The following is a 13,532-nucleotide window of genomic DNA, read 5'->3' as shown; positions in this document are numbered from 1 at the left end:
CCCCAGGCCATTCTCAGTTATTATTTTCAGGAGGAGTATGATCCAGAGAATAAAGCACTGGACTGAGAATCAGGGGACCTGGGTTCTAGTCATGTCCAGAACACTGATCACCGGGATGACCTTGGCCAAGTCACTTTGCCTTTGCTTTCCCTTCCTCCCTTTGTCTTGTCTTTTAGATTTAAAGTTCTTTGAGGCAGTGGTTATTTATTATTCTGTATTTGTACAGCGCCTGGTTCAATGGGGCCCTCAATCTCAACTGGGGCCTGTAGGTGCTACCATAATACAAGTACCGGTAAGTTATTATTTCTATTGTGATAGTAGCCAAATGCCCCAACCAGCATTGGAGCACCATGTTGTTAGGTGCCATACAGAGTAAAAAACACCAGTCAGTCCCCTACTCTAAAGGGCTTAGAATATATGAAGGGGGAAAGGGAGAGAACACACGAAAGCAACATATACCCCTCCTTTCTAGATATAATTATTTTTATGAACTGTCCTCCAGCTGACCCTCTAACAAACTATTGCTTGTTTGATCACTAAATCGACTTATCCCAGACATTAGTTTTATTTTCATCTGTACCCATTTCTCCAATTAATATACATCTGCCCACTGATTAGCATTGACAAGAAAAGCCATTAAATATACAGAATTCCCCTCCAAGCCAAAATACCTTCTTAAACAATTTGCACCCAACATCCATTAGGATGGCAATCCTCAGTCTGGCTTTAAAATGTGCCATCCAGCTAGCCCATATTCCATTCCATTAACAGAAATTTCACACTCCCCAGTGAGTTTGCACATGGGGAACAAAAACAAAAAACACCCTACCTTTAAGACCTGCCTCTCTCCTCTCTGAAACAAAGTGCATGTTCTTGTCTGCAGTGCATATTGGAATCTCATTTATAAGCAAAGAATTCATTGCACTGCTGCAGGCTTGGGGGCACAGATGAAAGTGAATTACAGCAGAGGAATTGCACTGAAGGCCGATGTAGGGATGCTGGCTGCTTGATGGGGATTTTCCACCAAGCTGTGAAACAGCAGACGGAGCAAACAGGAGACTTGTCTCCTCTTGCAAAAACATAAATTGTGCTAACAGAATGGCAAAAGATTAGCCAAGAGGTGAGGGAAGGTAGGTTACGGTGACCCAATGGAACTACTAGATGACTGACTTCTAATCCCGTTCAGGAAGAAAAGAGCTTTGCAGGTCATTCTCTAAGGCTAACAGCCTAGATTGGCTTCATTGCAAGAAAATTGTTTTACCTATCCACTCTGACAGAAAATTTATTGCTATAATGTCATTTGATTGCAGCTTACATTGCTCTGCAATCTATTGGACTGTATTTTGTAATGCAGGACAGTCATAAACCGAGTAACACTGGAAATAGCACACAGCCACGCAATTTCCTTCAGAGGATCAGAAGTGGTGTGTAGGGTGATCAGATAGCAAGTGTGAAAAATCAGGACAGGGGTAACAGGCATCTATATAGGAAAAAGCCATAAATATCAGGACTGTCCCTATAAAAATCAGGACATCTGGTCACCCTAGTGGTGTGTGAGGCTGGAACATGCTGCTGGGGACACCCAGAGCTGGGAGCCACTGTGTTTCCTCCAGGGCTGGCTCTGGCTTTTTTGCCGCCCTAGGCAAAAAAGCCACCTGCCGCCCCCCCGCTCCCCCACCAGCGCGGCAGGGGAGGGCGCTGAGCAATCCCCCACCAGCCGGAGCGCCGGGAGGAGGGCGGAGAGCCCGACCGGGGCTCTCCGCTCTCCCCGGCGGCCAGAGCGCCGAGGGGAGGCTGGAGAGCCCCTGGCGGCAGGAGCGCGGTGGGGAGGGTGGCGAGCCCAGTCGCGGCCCCGCTTTCGGGCCGGAGCGCCCTGCTGCGCCGCCCCCCTCCAGGCGCCGCCCCAAGCACATGCTTGGTGGGCTGGTGACTGGAGCCGGCCCTGGTTTCCTCACTGCCTCAGCAAGAGTGAGCTTTGCTGGAGATTAGACTGTGCGTCAGCTCCCTGCCACACCAGTCTGTCTTCCTCACCAGCAAACTCCTTCAGGCTCTCCCAGCCCAAACATTGCATAGCAGGTAACAATCACTGAACACCAGCTCCCCACCCCCTGCACTTCAGAGATGTTTCTCTGCAATGCACAGCCCCTGCCGCTGTACTTTCACACAAGATACTACATTTGCTGCTATGTTAGAGAGTTGGTGCATTGCAGCTTATTACTTAACTGGGGTAAACATACCCTTCTCTTCAAACACAGCATGGAGTTGGTTTATAGTAAAAGTAAAACACATTTATTAAACAAGAGTCAGAGGTTTAAATAATACCCAGTAGCAGGAATAAAGGTAGAAAGGATTGCAAAGAAATAAAAGGAAAAATACACCTCTAAGACTAAAACCTAACTTAAACTAGGGCTTTTTGGTGCAAAGCAGTTTTCTCACGATAGTCCTTATTCCACTATATCTGGCTAGCTCTTAGCCAGAATCCTCACAGAGTCTAAGGTGTGGTTTTCCTTCCCTCCTCATTCGAAGGCTAACTTTGGCATTCCCTCCCCTTCTCTTTATAGTCCAGAAAGCCATTGAAATGTATTCTTCTGAAACATAACTTCAGATAAAGTTAATTTCCCCTGCTGGGTGTAGCCTCCAAGCCGCCTTCTGGTTATCTTTACAAAGCAAAGGATCTCTTCCTGAGACAAATGAATAGTTCAATGAATTTGGCCACACTTGCTCTTTCCTTTGGAGAAACCCTGTCTAAAAACTTCCCCACAACATGTCTGGTTTGAACACCTTTTAATCAGAGACTTTAAAGCTTAATATCAGTAAGTATCCATAATTCCACAAATGGCATTGTCACATACATTTCTTAATGATATTATTGACCAGTGTGTTACTGGGTTTTGAATACTACCTCAAAAACATATTTGTAGAAATATTATTGCAGTAGTGTGTAGGGTGTACTTAGCTATTGTACCAACCAGCCCCTTTCATATATTCTTGAGAAGGATGGCTCAACTAGGACAATCGCTTTTCAAAGCTATTGTCAGCCAGCAAGGTATCTTACACCCATAATAGAAAATGCATATAACTTTTTAATGTGGGAAGGAAATTCTTTGCTCCTCCTTCCCATATGTTTATCTTTAGACTGGCAACACTTCCGGGAACCAGTTCTCTTGGTTTCTTTGTTTTGTACTCCACAGAGCACCTTGTTGGTGCTAACCAAACTGCATGATCTCAAACAATCCCCTGTACTTTCATAGAGACTTTTGATCAAGGAGCTCACTACAAAATAATTAACCCTCACAATGCCCCTGGGAGGTGGACAGTGTCATTTGCTCCATTTTACAGATGGAAAAACTATGGCACAGAGAGAGGAAGTTACTTGCCCAAAGTCACATGGCAAATCTGACAGAGCAGAGAACAGAAACCAGGAGCCCTGCAGGTCTCCTGATCTATCTAGATAATATATCTTGCACAATAAGCTGGCACATGAAAGCTAGCCTACTGTTATAGTCCTTCTAACAACTAATGGTAAGTAAACATCTAAAAGTCCATAGTTTAGGTGAAAAACAATTGAGCATCTAAAAACCCCTTGAGACTACATGAGTGGGTTGGTCACTGGCAGAGAAGCGACCTTCTTGGAAGTGGCCTTCTCATTTTCTCTGTACATGCTGCCAGCTAGAATCCTGAAATATAAAGATGTGACAGAGAAGAAACTTTCCAAACAGTTTAGAATCTCAAAAATCTGTTTTTTTTTAAATCATTAGTAATTCAGCTATCCAATAAAGCCATCTGATGAAAAGCTTCTGTTAATTGGGTTATTTTAGATGTACAGTCGAAGCAGTTCACAGCAAGATCCCTAGCTTTTAGTCACACAAGGAGAAATTCACGCACGTCCAGTTGGCCAACACAAGATTGACCACCACTTACAGCCTGCTTTCCTCTATTTTGGAGCCTTAAGGCCGACATCAGCGATTAACAGCCCTTGTGTGAGCCCTTGGCAGGGGTGAGTTTCACCCTGTGTGCAGGTACCACTATCCCCTGCTTTGCAGTGTATCTGTATGTCATCCTGGCTACATTGAGATATCCTTACTCACCCTAACTAGCTCCACTGCAGCTAAAAGGGATACGTAAGAAGTAAGGTACTATGTCTGGTGGTTAAATATCACAATGCAGCTCTCAGTGAATATGCACAAGCTACTGTGAAGAAGCCATTCCTTGTTTGCATTAGTGAAGCTTGGATTTCATTTCAAGTTTGCTTGCACAGAAGTTTGATGTGTAACATTGCACTAGAGAATTAGATACTTCATCACTGCCTGTTTTTCCTCAGGGCCGAGGTAGTCAGTGCAATTAATCTGAAGAGAGCTGGCTACCACTGTTGATTATGAAATACCTTTGGAAAACGTATTTAGAATGGAGTTGAAACAAAACTGCTTATCAAAATTCCCAAATATTTTTGCATCTCCAGGCTGGGTGGGAAATGGGTTTCCTGTCCCACAAACATTTTTGAATTCTTAATAAAGTTCCCGATCTGTACTGGGATGAAACCACAATTTTTCTGTGGAAAAAAAAATGAGAGACCCAGCCAGAATAACCTGAGAGCTTCCCTCAGATACGAGACGCCCAGCTTCAAGCCCCTGCTCTAAATCTGGCAGAGCAGAAATTTGAACCTGGGTCTTCCATATCCCAGGTGAGTGCTTTAACCAGCAGGCTATTTTGGGGGGGCGGGGGGGAGGGGAAGGGGCGCGGAGGGATAAAAGGTGATGTCTCTCTCCTCCTGTAAATCCTGGAATTGAGAAACCTTCCCAGCAGAAATTTTGTTTTCCCATGAAAAGTTTTGGTTTTAATGCATCAGCATTCACGGACAAAAAGTCATTTGTCAGAACAATTTCCAACCAGTCTTAGTCCTGTCCTGGAACTGATGGTTAATCCCCTAATCAATTGCTATAGTATCTACAGACTGCTCAGGCCTAACTTTTGATCATGGCCCATAATAGCTAGAACCCAGCCGATGAGCTCCAAAACTTTTCCATTGTTAATAAATGAAAACTTGCATCCCTATTGAATTCTACTGGACTTCTCTACAAATGACACATAAAATTCAAAAAGATGGGTTTATTTTTGATCCTTCACACAGTATGTTAGAAAACACTTGTGCTATATAAGTGATTTCTAAGGGCCCTAAATCAACATGAAGTGTTCCATCTGAACAACCCCTGCCAATGCATTTATTTTAGGAGTTGAACATAGCAGCATGAAATAAAAAGCACTAGAAGGAGTGGTGGTTTTATTATGGTAATTCCAAAACTTCACAACATACATTTTACATCACTCTACTCTATGCCGGGCACGTTGCCGTTAATATTCACAGTAAAGTATTTTTTATCAGTACACACACGGCGGTGTTTTACTGCAGAACCGAGCCTACTCCATGAAATTTTGCATCTGCTGCCCTCTGTCACAGTAAGCATAAGATTATCACTGTATTGTGTAAAAAGCAACAGAGGGTCCTGTTGCTGAGCCCTGTGACTTTATCCTCATGCACAATTATTTCAAATTTGGTGACAATATATACCTCCAGACCAGTGGCACCGCCATGGGCACCCGCATGGCCCCACAATATGCCAACATTTTTATGGCTGACCTGGAACAATGCTTCCTCAGCTCTCGTCCACTCACGCCCCTTCTCTACCTACGCTACATTGATGACATCTTCATCATCTGGACCCATGGGAAGGAGACCCTGGAAGAATTCCACCATGATTTCAACAGCTTCCAACCCACCTTCAACCTCAGCCTGGACCAATCTATATGGGAGGTCCATTTCCTAGACACCACAGTACAAATAAGCGATGGCCACGTTAACACCACCCTATACCGAAAACCCACCGACCGCTACGCCTACCTTCATACCTCCAGCTTCCACCCCGGACACACCACACGATCCATCGTCTACAGCCAAGCGCTGAGGTACAACCGCATCTGCTCCAACCCCTCAGACAGAGACCAACTCCTACAAGATCTTCACCAAGCATTCTCAAAACTACGATACCCACACAAGGAAATAAAGAAACAAATCAACAGAGCCAGACATGTACCAGAAGCCTCCTGCTACAAGACAGGCCCAAAAAAGAAACCAACAGAACTCCACTGGCCATCACCTACAGTTCTCAGCTTAAACCTCTCCAACGCATCATCAGTGATCTACAACCCATCCTGGACAATGATCCCTCACTTTCACAGACCTTGGGAGGCAGGCCAGTCCTCGCCCACAGACAACCCGCCAACCTTAAGCATATTCTCACCAGCAACCATGCACCGCACTATAACAACTCTAACTCAGGAACCAACCCATGCAACAAAGCTCGATGCCAACTCTGCCCACATATCTACACCAGCAACACCATCACAGGACCTAGCCAGATCAGCTACAACATCACCGGCTCATTTACCTGCACGTCCACCAATGTTATATATGCCATCATGTGCCAGCAATGCCCCTCTGCTATGTACATTGGCCAAACTGGACAGTCACTACGCAAGAGGATAAATGGACACAAGTCAGATATCAGGAATGGCAATATACAAAAACCTGTCGGAGAACACTTCAAACTCCCTGGCCACACAATAGCAGATGTAAAGGTAGCCATCTTACAGCAAAAAAACTTCAGGACCAGACTCCAAAGAGAAACTGCTGAGCTCCAGTTCATTTGCAAATTTAATCCTGATCTGATGGTGTCAAACAAAGACTGTGAATGGCTATCCAACTACAGATGCAGTCTCTCCTCCCTTGGTGTTGACACCTCAACTGCTAGCAGAGCACCTCACCCTCCCTGATTGAACTAACCTCGTTATCTCCATACAGATTTATACCTGCCTCTGGAAATTTCCATTACTTGCATCTGATGAAGTGGGCATTCACCCACGAAAGCTTATGTTCCAATACTTCTGTTAATCTTAAAGGTGCCACAGGACCCTCTGTTGCTTTTTACAGATTCAGACTAACACAGCTACCCCTCTGATACTGTATTGTGTGTCTTTTCCCCCACTTTCTCATTTACCCATAGGCAGAGAAAATAGAATGTTAGCTATAAATAGTGCTTATCAGCATAAAGAGGGGAAAAAAGTGAGATATTGATGAATCTACTTCAAAGTTATGCATTCAAAATTATCCTTCTGTAGAATACTCATATGAAGGGAAAAGAAGACATTCTATAGATGTTTGATTTGAAAGGAAAGAGAAAAGGAAAGGTTGCTCCCTGGAAGGATGTCAGTAAATGTTGGTTTTATCCTGCTGTGTGGGAGGAAGCCCCACAGAGATGAGCCATGTAAAGGAATTCCACCGTTGATGTTACATTACTACTGATGTCTAGAAGCCAGGGTAATAAAATTGCTTCTAGACATCAAAAGTAATGTCTAGGAAAAAATTCTAATGCCCTGTATTATACGGGAAAGATTGAGCTTTCTTAATAGCCATAAAGAACAAGAAAGAAATACTTATATGCAGGTAGGGTTGGTTGAGATTTTTCAGATGAAACATTTTTCCCACCAAAAAGGGCAGATTCAAATTGACCTGAACATTTTGCGAATTAGTGCTAAATTTGCTAAACTGTTTCATTTAAAAAAAAAATCCCCAAAAAGTTGAAGTGTTCAATTCAACGATTTCAAAATGTGTTTATTTTTCAATTTGAACTGCCTTTTTGGTTTGAATTTTAGTTCAATTTTCTTAAAAAAAAAGATTAAACAACAACAACCCTCAAACACTTTAGATTTGGGTAAAAAAATGTTCAACTGGATATTTTTGTTTAGGAAATCTGAACCCAATCCTCATCTGGCATATTAGTGAATGTATTTAGATGGTGATGGTAATGCTACTACGTGGTATATTTTTGGATCTATTTCGATTGCAAAGGAGGTTGTCACTCCTTTTTCACTCATACCTTACTCAGGCAAACGCCCACTGAAATTAACAGATGTTTGCCTAAAAACAAGCAGAAAAGCAATCTAATCAAAAATTGATAAAAAAGTTTAGCCAAGGCTAAATATTTTAGCAAAAGTAACACAGAGCAGATAAAAAGATACATAAAAGGATTCTCAAATTTTGCCTTAAACACGCTTGTGTGCGCAATAATTTTAAAGATTTGTCCAAAATTTGAGAGTTGCCTCCTTTTGCAAGACATTTCAGCAGGATATTTTGATGTCACAAATAACTAGGCAGCATTAACTGAAATTGGCAATTCATATCAGTGAACGTAGTCTATGAATAATACATACATATTTGTTAATAGTTGAAATAACTGCTCTTCCTGCTTGTGCATTCATTATGATTCCTTGGTATTAGCTGAATACTTATCAGTATAATGTGAATAATCACATGTTCCATGCAACATGTCTTACATACATACATATTCACTTGCATAGTAGCTGCAAAGCAAGCTGGGGATACAGAAGCTACTGAAAAACTATGATAAGCTTATAACATCAGAGGCAGTTATTGCCAGAGCAGCAAAGACAATGGTGATTTGTTTCCCTAGTTAAGGGAACATCGATATCAATTCAAGATGCAAGTCCACAGCAATCACAAGCAATGCTACACTTAAATGCAAGTGACCATATGCTCATATTGGTGTTTAATTAAAATAATAATAAAAAACAAACAGGACTGGCAGCAGACATAGACTTGAATGTTGTTAATTTCACTATCCAAACAATTAATACTCTCTGCACCCACAGACACATACACACTAGCAAAAATCCTCGATGGAGCATCCCAGGTCATTGAACTGAAGAGACACTTACTGAGAAGGAATTGACTGTGGCTGAACAACTGCTGATGTGTAAACAGAGCTGTCATGAAGCCACATACACTTTGCTAGATATGACCTCAGTAACAGGAAGCTTTGTCTGTGTAGAATCCAAATCCCAAGGAGCAGAAACTAGCTGGCATGGATTGACTTGAAATATTGGCTCAGTTTTTCTGCAGCATCGCTGAGTTGGGCCAAGGGCTATCTACCTACATAGGTACTTACGGAGCTCCCATTTCCAGAATATCTGAGCAGCTTCCATTTGTGCAGACCCTGATGGAGACCCCAAGGAGCACAGAGTCCAGGGGTATGAGGCTGAGCAAGTACGAAGAAACTGCTGACCTCACCCCGGCTAGGGGGGACTGGTCCCAGGAGAGGCAGCTAGGGAGGGGGCATAACTTAGGCAGCTGGGGATGAATCCATATCTCATATCTAATAGCAGCCTACAAGACCCTAAAATCTACCCATTCCAGCAGAACCCTACCTAAGGGAAGGTAGGCAGCAGCCTACCTGCCCTTGTTCAGAGTAAACGCCCCAGGAGGTGCGAGGCGGCTTGCAGGCAGAGAGAAGTATTGGGTTCCATTTCCTCTGTAGTCTGCAGCCATGGGAGGGTGATGGGTGATTATACACTTGAGCAGGTCTGACATATCCTTCAGCAGAGGGCAGTGGCAAGATGTATTGTAGCCTACAGGTGAGGCAGTAATGCCAGGAGCCTACAAGCCTCAAGGCCTGTAAAATAATAGCTTAACTAAACAAGGCAGAAGACCCCAAAGCCTTAGCATAAGTAGCTAGCCAGGAGTAACCCTAGATCAGTGGTCCCCAACGTGGTGCCCGCAGGTGCCATGGCGCCCACCGGGACATCTACGTGTGCCCGCGTACTGGCTGGCGGACAAGCATCTGCTGAAATGCCGCCAAAAAGCGGCGTCATCAAGAGGCATCACTGCCGAAATGCCGCCGAAAAGCGGCTTCACCAAGAGGCGTAGCCACCGAAATGCCACTTATTTTCGGCGGCATTTCAGTGGCGCCGCCTCTTGACATTGCCGCTTCTTGGCGGCATTTTGGCGGATGCTTGTCCGCCAGCCACGGTCCTCAGTGGCTCGTCGTCCGGCACCCGCCACCCGGAAAAGGTTGGGGACCACTGCCCTAGATCATAAGCTATCACAAGGTGCAACGAACACTGTGGACAGGTGCTAGTTATTCCAGCTTGGGATATTTTATGTTGGGAACTTCAGCAGATGTCTGACCACAAAGTGCCATTGGTAACTGACTGACATATATACTAATGAGCTTGAGGTACCAGGCCTAATAACCTATGGGAGAAGGGCACCTCCACGTTAGTAGGGTGAGGATATGCAAATAAGGAAAAGGGGAGAAACCCCTTATTGAATATGCATTAGGCATAGTGGCGTCAGTGTAACACATTGTAAAAGTTGTATCCTGGCCAGTGTGCCTTGGGAGATGCCAGGATAATGACCGCTGGGGCATCGTTACAAATGGTGGCCTGTATGGGGATCTGAATTGCTATGGACTTCTGAGAAAATCAGATCCAGCTTCCCTGGCCACGGGGAGTGACACCTATTCTGAATCTGTGTGCTTCTGAGTTTATGATTCTAAACTACTGCCTCCAAATGAATGGAGTTAGTTCTTTAAAACCATGAGCCTCTACTGCCTGAGTTAGAGCCAGAGGTCCCAGATTCAAGCCCCACAAACAACCTGACAAAGGACATCATTACACATGCACCTGGCAGGAGGGAAGACACACAAAGATAATGTATTATTTTAGAGAGTGGGAAACGTGTGATGGCCACTGGGTAGATGATGGTTGGCTGACGGTAGAATGAACCCAGTGTTGGTGGGATGCCAGCTGAAGTGGAGGGAACTGGCTGCCTGTTATTCACCTTGGAAACAGCAGCTTCACTTCCTAGAGATGGGATGAATTACATCTTTTGAAATCAGGGCCCTTCCTCATGACTGAAGTACTGCAGCAGCAAAGACCCAGCTGTGGGAAAGTGGCCTTCAAACCTCCGAAGACCTAGGTGACTCACCTGGCTAGCTGCTTCAATGTCAGAGTTATCCGATAAACTCGGATCTGGGAGATACAACTCCCCAGAACCCCAGGTATCTTTTCGATGTCCTGTCAACATGAGCAGCGTTGCACAGCAAGGGTCTTGCCATGTTTCACTCCAGCCTTCCAGAGTAAAGATAGACAATGAAAATGTAGCAAGCCAAAAATGTCAGTTGAATGCAGTAAGTCAAGCCTCCAACAAAACCTTCAGAAAAAGGTTAAGAATCAAAGGGGAGGGCTCTGCTCCTCATATCCTACAGCTCTGAGTTGTTACAGAAAAGGGAATTTTCCTCTCCCCCTTCCCCATAAAAATTGCCTCACAAAAGGAACCAAAACTGTTTGTTCTTGGAACTGTTTGAACTACAATAAACCTAACAATGGGGAGTGTGCTAAACCAGAGATGGAATTGCAGCTTAAAAATAACTTTATATTTTAACCCAGGAGAAACCTAGCAACACTTCCGTAGATGCTACTAGGCATTCAACCGTAGATAATAAGAGAATGCTTAGGTATCGGCTTTGCAATTAAATTATACCAGGCCGTTGCTACAGTGCTGCCTTCTCTGCAGAAGTTAAAATATCAAGTAGTAATTCCATACAAATATACCATCTCAATACCACAAGATCAGGTACAAATGTTAGCTAGGTGGCAGATGATATATGTGAAATTTATAGGGCATAGGTGGGAGAATGCCATAGGAAGGGGCTGAAGCTGTGGAAGGAGCTGAGGACTGAAGCTTGCACATTAAATGGTAGCAAATTCATCGCTAGTTAGGACTTCATGGTTGTTGCTATGCAACACACCACGGCCACTTGGAATTTATAGCAGCAGCAGGGAGAGAACAATTTTCCAGTTCCAGAAGCACAGGCTCCTACTGCATAAGCTGATGGCGAATCTCCAGTGCCAGTTAGGGCTTTTCTGCTATGACGCATCTGAGCAGTTCTGGTTCTATCCAGCAGATGAGAGTGGTACACGCATTTGCACACACACTTGTGTGTCAGTTCACTGCAACGCGTTTAGGAAATGAAAAAGTAAAACTCTGTTAAGGGTGGGGAAAAAAGAATTCCAAGACTAGATAAAAGCATTTGTAGGAAAGGAAAAGGTAGTTTGGAAAGAACATTTGTGGGATTCCCCTTCTCCTCCCCACCTGTTTCTAATAAACTTTTCATTAAATGAATAGCTGCCACTGCCCTACGGGAAAGATTTTGACTTGAAAGGTTGTTCTCCAGCACGATGAATCTCCACAATCAAGAGTCGCATATCATCTCAGGTGTCATTGCTCTCATTTCTACCTGGATGCACTGTGAACTGTTGATGCAATAGTATATAAATAACTGCCACAACATATGGGCTCAGTTTCCTACTCCAGCCCTTCAAGCTTACCCAGCTTCAAGTCAAAACACTATGTGCCATGCATCAAGCATTTATCGAGTGGTGCTACCATTTACTTCTTTGTGTTAATCAATGGAGCAACATTAAGTCCTATGAATCTGTGGCTGAAGGGCAAATACACACTTTGCTCAGACCAACAGCCATTAGGCCAGGCCATGGATTTTCAAAGACACATGGTCACCAATCAGTTGCCTCCTAGGAGTATTTTGAAAGGCCTCCATGATGTAAAACTAAGTTAATCATACAGCTTCAGTTAAATAGGTTCATTGGAAAGAAATTTTATGAATGAAATACTATACACTAGGTCAGCCTTTCTCTAGTCCACCTTCTCCGATAAAGAAGAATCCATGCTACAAGCAGAAGAGGGAAACCCCATTCAAGGTTTTTTTTAAAAAAGCCTTCTCCAGTATAGGTTCAGGGAGATCCTGGAATGTTAAGTGTTTCATACCCTTCAGCTTGTAAAACATGGGACAACGACTCCACAGTGTAGAACAAGAAGGGTATAAAGCTCTTACCGTCTTCAGCAGTGTCCTGTTGTCTCTGAGGGACCCAACCATTCCAATAAAGGAAACAGCAAACATTGTGATGCCCAGCAGAAGGAGAACCACAGCTGGAGCTAGGAAGATCCCTTCCAAGGTTCTATGTTTCTGTCTTTCCACTTCTGCATAGATGCCAATGCACAGGATCACCAAGCCGATTATCTGCAATAGAAATACATACATTACGTCAGACACAAGGGCTGCAATAAAACAGGGTTGCAATAAAACAAAACCAGTTCTTACATGGAGAGACAGAAAGGTGAGATGATTTGGAGCTAAACTCACCAGGGGCCAGGTCTGAGCTCATTTTCACCAGCGTACCATGAAGGGGTGGTGGGGGTTAGAAAAACTTGATTTTCCATGGTAGCCACCCAACACTGGGGATTGCAATCTCCATAGAATATCAGGGTTGGAAGGGACCTCAGGAGGCATCTAGTCCCGCTCCCTGCTCAAAAATACTCTCGATGTAAATGCATCCCAAACATTAGGTGCTTTGAAATGTGAACCCAAAGATTGCAGCTTCCGCCCCTCAATACCTGTGGAAAGTGAAACACCCTGTGACAGACAGAATTAGAGAGGGGTGACAAGGTATGGAAAACCAGCAGAGGAGCTTGGGTTTTGTTCTCAATGGCTCATTGGGAGCTGATGCTCCATGCTAGCTTTTTGTTCTCCAGCTTGTCAGATATTGGAGCAGCACTTCTGAGTGAAAAGGTTCCTTACTGTTTCTACTGAAGTGACAAG

At 44.0% G+C, this 13,532-nt stretch overlaps 1 protein-coding gene across 3 annotated transcripts in view; it reads right to left on the bottom strand.

Moving 5' to 3' along the window:
* Positions 1 to 13,532, bottom strand: part of LOC128832223 (tetraspanin-15-like) — a 527,474-nt gene that overhangs the window by 168,333 nt on the left and 345,609 nt on the right. For all 3 annotated transcript variants that reach the window (XM_054019375.1, XM_054019374.1, XM_054019376.1), the window contains one exon: positions 12,768 to 12,953. In XM_054019375.1, the coding sequence (XP_053875350.1) occupies positions 12,768 to 12,953 (186 nt within the window). The remainder of the gene's footprint in view (positions 1 to 12,767; positions 12,954 to 13,532) is intronic.

This window comes from Malaclemys terrapin, chromosome 2 (genome assembly GCF_027887155.1).
Source record: "Malaclemys terrapin pileata isolate rMalTer1 chromosome 2, rMalTer1.hap1, whole genome shotgun sequence".
Taxonomy (NCBI): domain Eukaryota; kingdom Metazoa; phylum Chordata; order Testudines; family Emydidae; genus Malaclemys; species Malaclemys terrapin.
This window is presented reverse-complemented; position numbering and strand designations above follow the sequence as displayed.